Raw genomic sequence first — 9,891 nt, 5'->3', positions numbered from 1 at the left:
TTTATAAGGGTTTGCAGAATACAAAAGGCTTGCAAACAAAATGTGATGTTTAGTGAACAACCCTGTCAGATTTTAATTTGCTACAATTCAAAGTTTAGTGAATAAGTGATCCAGAGGAAGGCGAAAAAACTTGGACACACCATTAGTAATATTAAATATGTCCAAGCAAAAAATTCCTCCCTGACCCCATATTAAGGCGATCGGCTGCAAATCTGTCCCTGGATCTGTATTACATTTATCTCATTTATCATCAATCCATCATTGTATACATTACCATCCTCTTCAAATCCTGTTTAGGTCCATGTGACAGTAATACTGCTTGACAGACTTCATGCTAGGAAACCAAAGACATTGAAATATTAGTATTGTCCAGTATTAAACTAAAATTCTCAGTTTGTTCTGATAATAGATATAAAATCGGAGGAGTACCTGTTTACGATGTAGTCCCAGCTAAACACTGACTGGCTTCAGAAGGTGCAAGCCTTTGTTATCTGGCCTCAGTCTATTGTGATGTAAGATGCATGACATCACTGCAACCTTATAAGGTAAATGGGCACAGCAAATGGCTTGGGATATTTATCTTTTAATGGATATCCATTGATACAGTTTGCACATAAAAATAAAATCATACAGATAAAATTATTAGTTTATTTGTTTTTCTATTTTCATTTTATAATTTATTCATTTTTTCTTTTACAGTCATCAATTATTTAAAATTACCCTAATTGTTTTAAATGTTTTTTTTTTCTTTTTAATAGTAACACTGCTATAAGTATTCAAAGATAAATAGCTGTAACTATCCAAATATAAACCAAAGACAATCATTTATAGTTTATAATGTCTGCCTTTTGTGGGACTTCCATAGTGTAAAATCATATATTTATTATGATGCCCTAAGCCAGGGGTAGGCAACCTTCGGCTCTACAGATGTTTTGGACTACATCTCCCATAATGCTTTTACAGCCATATTGCTGGCAAAGCATCAAGGGAGATGTAGTCCACAACATCTGTAGAGCCGAAGGTTGCCTACCCCTGCCCTAAGCGAATCAATCCTTCACAATTTTCTCTGACAGCCCAACAAATTCACAAGACTTTCAGCTGATTTCATGTCAAAACAGTATATATTAAAGGAACACCATAGCTTCAGGAATACAGACGTGTATTCCTGACACTATAGGTTAGAAAACACCATTTAGGTCCCCGGCCCCTGAAAAAGGAGAGATTACTTATCTTTTTCCAGCACAGTGCAGGTCTCCTTGTGGCTGGCTCCATCCCCCTCTTCACCTCCTTGGTTGAGATAATCAGGAGATGCTGATTGGCGCAGCGCAGTGTTTTGCTGCGCATGTGCTTGTAACGGATCGACGGGCACCCAGTGTAATACCCAGTGTAATACCTGTAACACTGGTATTACCAGTGTAATACCTGGTATCTGAGGTTCTCCTCGTTAACGTTCAGTAAGGAGACAAATTCGTTGAATTCTTCTTCCACTCCCAACCAGACAATGAAAATGTCATCTATATACCTGAGCCATGTATGTATTTTCGGTATATAGATAGACAGGGTATTGGATTTCATGACTTGTAGCTCCCACCAGCCTAAATGGAGATTGGCATAGGAGGGCGCACACCCAGTGTAATACCATCTATCCACTATCAAATGTACCTCCCGTCTATTGTATACTATTACAAGGAGAACTTTGGATATTAGATGGTATTCACTGACCTAGTCTGTGTGGTTGTGTATATGTATATATACATAGGTGCTGCTATCACGGTCTTCATTGACCAAACAGTTTCCTATGTACTACTATTGATTGTAACAAACAATAGTATTGATACACAATTCACCTCAGCCTGACGGTGCAATCCCACCTCTTTTAGCCGAAATACCTATTAAGTCTTACAGACTGTGGATATTTAGTTCTAGAGGAATTTGGTGTATGTGACATCTGACTTAAATCTATACCGTACTATATATTGTACTCTATACTCTAATTACAATTCAGATATCACTGCCATTCCCAGCACCTGTGGACAATATCCATATTGCATTTACTCAGCTTTTAATTCACTTGTATTTTCACGAGTGTGTCACTATCACTTCACTGTGTTTTTCTGTGTTGTCCGTAAGCGGCCAAATAAAGGTTATACCGTACATTTATTCAATTTTTATAGAGATATCTTTTAGTGAAACAGGGGTCCAATTTTTTCCAACTATAATGGAACACCCAATTTCACTTTAGTCTTTTTTCGTTTAACACATATGGGGTTCATGCCCTTCTGATATCTCTGTAACCCATTGGGAATTTTTTCGAGATAGACTTGCTCCATCTTGAATTTTTCCTTTCTTGTTTCTATATTTAATTTTTAGCTTTCAATACCTGGGTTACTGATCAAATATCAAAAAAATCAACCAAAAGAATGGCAGGCTTCCTGTCAAATAAACAGGACTTTAATACCTGGTGTAGGGACGCAGAGAGTGTGTTCTCTAATGAGAATCTGGAAAGGAACCAGACTCTAACCGATATCTACTATTCATTTAACTCAGTCACTAAGCTTTATAAGCAACAAATTAAAACATGCTGGGAGATCTCATCACTTGATAATTATATCAAAAAAGAAATGATCCCTAGGGGCCTAAGGGTCCGTAATATCCCAACAACTTACAATGAGAACCCTGATTTTACTAAACAGTGGGAGTTAGCAGCTGGAACATGCTCAATGAAATTTATGGAGATAATCTGTACCTTTGAAAAAGAGAAATTAGGTAATGTCAACCAAAAGCTAGATGAAGAAATTGATAAACTTAACGTATTCAAAAGCGAACCAAACTTTCTAACTTTAGAGAACAAACTTAAAAACAACCTGGATAGGTACCAAGACTCTATAAAACTTAGAAAACACCAGAAATACATGAGAGACCTCAAAGATTACCAACTGGGGAATGTATATAAGTTTCCAAACCGGCGCATGAGAACCAATTCTGAAAACAATCTGACCTCAGAGTACGACTCATCAGATACTGACTCCACCACGCAGAACACACCCTCTGACCAAACACAAACTCCCATAACCCCCAATACTAGCAACCCCCGCAGCATTCTTAAAAAAGGCGTTAATTTTTTAGCCATGGGCCAACAAGACGACATTCCCAACTATCAGACACGCTATCAATCCAGGAATCAGGGAAGGGGGGGAGGGAGAGGGAGAGCACGAAGGAGACGATACTAAACTTGAACCCAATGGCAGTGCCTTCCCCTGTACAAAAACCACATGTGGTCAATCTATCTACATTTACCCTAAATGAACACCATATTAAGGTATTGGAAAGGGGACTCTCCTTCGTACCAACACCTGTCTTTGACAAATTTACGTGGATCAAAGACTTACATTTATTTGTACGTAAACTGGCCTTGCACAAGTATCATACTATCAATGAGGAGAAAAAATCTAGAGCTCTTGGCTTGTCGTGTAAAGATTTAGAACTAGTGAATACACTAGTATCACTCTTGGATGAGAGTGACATTCAAATGCCTATGGAATACACCAAGTTAAAACCCAAAAGCCGGTTTACCCCTAACTTCTCGAGCTTTAGGAATCTGGATTTGTTTCTAGAAGCAGTAAAAAGTGAGATCGAAGGCATAGAGAGTAATTGTTTCAATTCCTTCCCCAATGATAACCTCTCCAGAGCAGAGCAAACAGCTCTGAAGTCACTCAAAGAGAATGAACAGCTGGTTATTAAACCAGCGGACAAGGGGGGCAATGTGGTAGTTATGAACACATCTGACTACGAACATATGGTACAGAGGGTTTTAGGGAATAATGAAACTTACATGCTGTTAAAGACCGACCCTACAAACGTATTTTTAATCAAGTACAAGGAGATACTGGATGAAGGCCGCAGTGGGGGGTTGCTATCCAGGGACGAATACGAATTCATTTTGAACCGGTGTCCCAGGATAGCAACCTTCTACTGCCTGCCGAAAATCCACAAGAACACACAGTATCCTCCTGGGCGGCCTATCGTTTAAGGTGTTGATAACCTAACACAGAATGGCAGTCTGTATATTGAGAAAATACTACGACCTTTTGTTGAACAACTCCCCTCATATATCAGGGATACGAAACAGGCACTGTCACTCTTGTCAAGTCTACAGTTACCAACGTCAGCGAAGCTATGTAGTTTGGATGTCGAGGCCCTATATTCCTCAATTCCCCACGAAAGAGGTGTTGAACATACAAAATACTTCCTGGACCAGAGAGGTCCAAAACATACTGCCCACACCAAGTTTATACTACAACTACTAGGCTACATTTTGTCTCACAATTATTTCCTATTTCATGACAAATTCTTTCACCAAATAAGGGGGACGTCAATGGGCACTGCGTGTGCGCCCTCCTATGCCAATCTCCATTTAGGCTGGTGGGAGCTACAAGTCATGAAATCCAATACCCTGTCTATCTATATACCGAAAATACATACATGGCTCAGGTATATAGATGACATTTTCATTGTCTGGTTGGGAGTGGAAGAAGAATTCAACGAATTTGTCTCCTTACTGAACGTTAACGAGGAGAACCTCAGATTTACGACAGAATTTGGGGGACAAACGTTGAATTTTCTGGATATAACCATATCTATTAATACGAACGGCTCTCTGAAAACAACTCTGTTTAAGAAGCCAACAGCATCTAATGCATTACTGAGATGGGATAGTTTTCATCCCAGACCATTGAAACAGGGTATACCGGTAGGACAATACTTGAGGGTGCGTAGGAATTGCACAGATCTATCGGACTTTAAGATCAAAGCAGCCTTACTGAGACAACAGTTCCGGGAAAAAGGTTACCCGAATAAATGCCTCAAAAGGGCATATCAAAGAGCCCTTGAAGTGGACAGAGACGATCTTATCTCAGATCAACCCAAACTAACGCTGCCAAATAAATCCATCCGCATGATCGGAACCTTCGATACAGGATGGGACACAGTGAAAAAGTCAATTGAGAAATTTTGGCCTATACTCCTGAAGGACGCTCATTTGAAAGACGTCCTCAGCCCTAGAGCAACCATCACAGCACGTAGAGGTAAAAACCTCCGTGATGTGTTGGTACCGAGCCATTTCTCAATAAAACAAAACAAAACGACCTGGCTGGGCCGTAATCCCCCCTGTGGCTCCTTTAAGTGCGGAAGATGTGTTGCATGCAAATACATCCTAAGAGACTCGAAAAAAGTCCAAGATAGTGATGGACAACAGACCTTTGAAATTACCCACTTTTTCAACTGCAATACAGCTGGCTTGGTATACCTTCTTACCTGCAGCTGCAAAATGCTATACGTGGGTAAAACCTTAAGACCGTTCAAGGAACGTATAAAGGAACACGTAAGGTCCCCAAAAAACCGTATGGAAACACCAATCTCCAGACACCTAAAAAACGTCCATGATGGTATATCTCATGATATTAGGTTCTGCGGCCTAGAATGGGTTAAGAGGGACCAGAGACGAGGGGATTTCGATAAACTCCTACGTCAAAAGGAGTGTAGGTGGATATACAAACTGAAATCCCTGAGCCCTAAAGGCCTGAATGAGGGCTTTTCCTTCTCCCCATACATTTAACTACCACTAGGTGGAAAAATCTATAGTGGGTGATCTCATTAAATAACTTAGACATAGTAACGTCTTTTTGACTGAGTAAATCAATATAAACGAATATACAACTGTATCGAGTCATCGACGTGCTATCTATGGCACATCAATGACTCCAACCGTGTATATGAACGTATACAGAAACAATTATGTAAATATGTAAATATGTATATATGAATATAACTCTCCATAAATACACCCCCTCCCTGTTTCGACCTGCATACATGATCTATTTACGATTATATCTTGATCCTTTTTTGTAATAACTTTATGGTATTTATACCTTAACCTGGTACTGGTCTAATCCAATGGGGATTATGACCATAGAATTGAGGTGTACACTCTTCTGTTTATTACTGAAATTCGCCTGTCTGGATGGTTTATCTAAAGATTACACATGATGGATCCGTGATCTACTGGGTCTCCTTTAACCCAATTAATCTCATGGAACATATAAAAACTGGGGGCCACACCATAACATAATGCAATTCAACGTTAGAACATCGGTCCAAATATGGACGAATTGACAACAACTAGGGAGGGTCTAGTAGAATGGCCAGGCTTTGTATGAAACTATATGCTTTTCCCACATACTTACCTGTCCCTTTAAATAGACGGACCCCCTGCATTTAGGAAGAAAATATATATATAAAAATTTAAAAACCAACAGTACTTATCTATGGCATATGCACAGTATGTTAATATATATGTTGTTCCATATGTAGCTAGTACAATGAACGGGTTGCTGAACCCAAGTCTCTGCGCAGGCGCACGATCTATTCTGCGCGCGCACAGTGTACGACCGGCTACATCACCATGGTGATGGCCAAACAATAATGAGCCACCCGACATCCGGATAAACTGTTTCTGAACAGATCTGATCGGGCCGTATTCCCGCCCCTAGCCACTCCCCAGCTAACGCCGATTGGAGTACACTAATGCTGGGCGGATACTCACCCGGTATATACTCACCTCCCTACAGCTGTACCAGGAGCTCTTGATAAAGGCGTGTGACCACGCCGAAACGCGCGTCGAGCGTTTGCCGGTTATTTTAATACTGAGTAATGCAAACGGCTATTTTTGGGGGGATTTGGGGGATTTAACACTATATATAGCAATCTTTTTTTCAATTGGACATTCAGATATATGCAGTATTAGACTGCCTGCACGTTAGGGCATGCAGCAGCAGCACTAAGGGAATAGGGGAGACAGATTGAGTTGTGCCTTGGAGCCAGCTCAGCACCAGGTCTATACCCTTTCAGTGCTGGATGTAGCAGCAGTACTGAATACTGACAGGAGACAGAACGAGATACTCCTTTTAACAGCAGTATTAGTGCAACCCTTTTGATACTGGATGCTTTTGAAACAGCTACTCTCCCTAGTTAGCTAGATAGCTATCTCTATAAGCGTTAGGCTGCCTCGAAGCAGCAGTGTGTGAGGAATCTACTTTTGAGTTAACTACAACTTATCTAGGTGGTTTATATGACTAAATGGCCTTTATATCTGGGGAATAGTGGGGTGGTTGGCAAGTATCAGTCTGTGTATGGGATCTGTTTGCCTAACCAGTTACTATAACTTATTCTTAGATACGCTTTGCTATACCATCCCTTCACCCTTAACCTATACCTATGCATTATATACCCCTATCGTTTGTTCTGAGACACTCCCCCTCACTACTGTGTTGACCCAGTGTAATACCATCTATCCACTATCAAATGTACCTCCCGTCTATTGTATACTATTACAAGGAGAACTTTGGATATTAGATGGTATTCACTGACCTAGTCTGTGTGGTTGTGTATATGTATATATACATAGGTGCTGCTATCACGGTCTTCATTGACCAAACAGTTTCCTATGTACTACTATTGATTGTAACAAACAATAGTATTGATACACAATTCACCTCAGCCTGACGGTGCAATCCCACCTCTTTTAGCCGAAATACCTATTAAGTCTTACAGACTGTGGATATTTAGTTCTAGAGGAATTTGGTGTATGTGACATCTGACTTAAATCTATACCGTACTATATATTGTACTCTATACTCTAATTACAATTCAGATATCACTGCCATTCCCAGCACCTGTGGACAATATCCATATTGCATTTACTCAGCTTTTAATTCACTTGTATTTTCACGAGTGTGTCACTATCACTTCACTGTGTTTTTCTGTGTTGTCCGTAAGCGGCCAAATAAAGGTTATACCGTACATTTATTCAATTTTTATAGAGATATCTTTTTAGTGAAACAGGGGTCCAATTTTTTCCAACTATAATGGAACACCCAATTTCACTTTAGTCTTTTTTCGTTTAACACATATGGGGTTCATGCCCTTCTGATATCTCTGTAACCCATTGGGAATTTTTTCGAGATAGACTTGCTCCATCTTGAATTTTTCCTTTCTTGTTTCCAAATCACAATCTCCTCGAGACTGACTTACCACCACAAATCTCAGAGTTACACAACCATTGTCTTAAGCTTGTTGTTATACCTTGCTTTAGTTCCTTTATTTTTCCATAAGTTTGTTTCTTTCTACTTTTTATGGCATGTTGGGACTACCCCATTCAGTGTCCATAAGACACTTGCAAAGCCTTACAAGGCTGTACTTCTACCTTTCATGTGCTACACTCTCCCCTCCCCCCCCCGCCCCTTCCCCATTGCCCCATGGTATAGGGGTACTGCTAGCAGTGGAGTTCTACATTTTTATCACACATTAAGCCGATCTCTGTCCGATTGCCACACTAGTCGAATTCAACAATGCGACTGTGCTCCATCTTCTATCTCCCTAGACATTACCTAACATTACTTCACATAGCCATTCTGTCTAGCGATCCAAACTAATCCATTCAATTCCATTACTTGTATTTTGGATTTAAGAGCTCTTTGTTTTTCTAAACACGTATTGTGCCAATAACTGGCCTATTACCATACTAGTCAATCCCAAAGAGTTCAGCTTGCCAATGCGTCTTCACTCGAGCTCCTACCTTCCCAGACCCTACCTAGCAACACTAAGCATAGCCGTCCTGCCTTGCGAACCAACCTAATTTGTTCTATTCATTTTTTTTGTATTTTATTTTAAAAAAAGGGTACACCACTCTAATCCTTACCCCCCACGCCACATTTTATTGTTCAACATAGTCCACTGTAATAAGTGGTTACGGTGAACTGCTTGCCATTAACATGCTATAAATTTATGACACGAGCACCCTCTAAATCACTCATCTGGTTGTATAAATCGAGCTACAGAGTATACCTACATGTACACATATAGATGGGCTTGCTAACCTTACATTCAAGATGTAACATTTTCTATTACAAAGCAATAGGCAGTTCTATGTTTCAAACATCTCTCTTCATTACAACTCCCTAGCGGCTAGCCCATTTTTTTAATTTTTTTTTTTTTAATGTGCGTAACATCATTGCACCATGCCTTGACTTCATTATGTCAATTGCTGACCACTATTGCAAACTGTATATATGCCGTCATGACATTGCAAATATATCTGTAATTTTTTGCTTGCATTGAAAAGAAAGAATATTAAAAAAATAAAATAAAATATATATATTTTCAAGGATTTATATTTGTAAGAGATCCTGTGTCTTTTTATTACCATTGTAATCAAAAAATTAACTATATAAAGAATAAAGTTTTCTAATTTAATTTAGTGCATTAACGTTTAATACATTTGTATTAAGCTTACATATAATTTAAACTATTTATAAGGGTTTGCAGAATACAAAAGGCTTGCAAACAAAATGTGATGTTTAATGAACAACCCTGTCAGATTTTATTTGCTACAATTCAAAGTTTAGTGAATAAGTGATCCAGAGGAAGGCGAAAAAACTTGGACACACCATTAGTAATATTAAATATGTCCAAGCAAAAAATTCCTCCCTGACCCCATATTAAGGCGATCGGCTGCAAATCTGTCCCTGGATCTGTATTAAATTTATCTCATTTATCATCAATCCATCATTGTATACATTACCATCCTCTTCAAATTCTGTTTAGGTCCATGTGATAGTAATACTGCTTGACAGACTTCATGCTAGGAAACCAAAGACATTGAAATATTAGTATTGTCCAGTATTAAACTAAAATTCTCAGTTTGTTCTGATAATAGATATAAAATCGGAGGAGTACCTGTTTACGATGTAGTCCCAGCTAAACACTGACTGGCTTCAGAAGGTGCAAGCCTTTGTTATCTGGCCTCAGTCTATTGTGATGTAAGATGCATGACAT

The 9,891-nt window shown here is 39.2% G+C and overlaps 1 protein-coding gene across 1 annotated transcript in view; it reads right to left on the bottom strand.

Moving 5' to 3' along the window:
• Nucleotides 1-245: 245 nt before the first annotated feature.
• The window catches only part of SLC39A12 (solute carrier family 39 member 12), a 106,985-nt gene continuing 97,339 nt past the window's right edge, over nucleotides 246-9,891 (bottom strand). Inside the window, exon 12 of the mRNA XM_063452510.1 lies at nucleotides 246-334. Coding sequence (XP_063308580.1) covers nucleotides 251-334 — 84 coding nt within the window. The 3' untranslated portion in view covers nucleotides 246-250. The remainder of the gene's footprint in view (nucleotides 335-9,891) is intronic.

This window comes from Pelobates fuscus, chromosome 4 (assembly GCF_036172605.1).
Source record: "Pelobates fuscus isolate aPelFus1 chromosome 4, aPelFus1.pri, whole genome shotgun sequence".
Lineage (NCBI taxonomy): Eukaryota > Metazoa > Chordata > Amphibia > Anura > Pelobatidae > Pelobates > Pelobates fuscus.
Note: the sequence above shows the minus strand (reverse complement) of the source record. Positions and strands in the feature narration are given on the sequence as shown.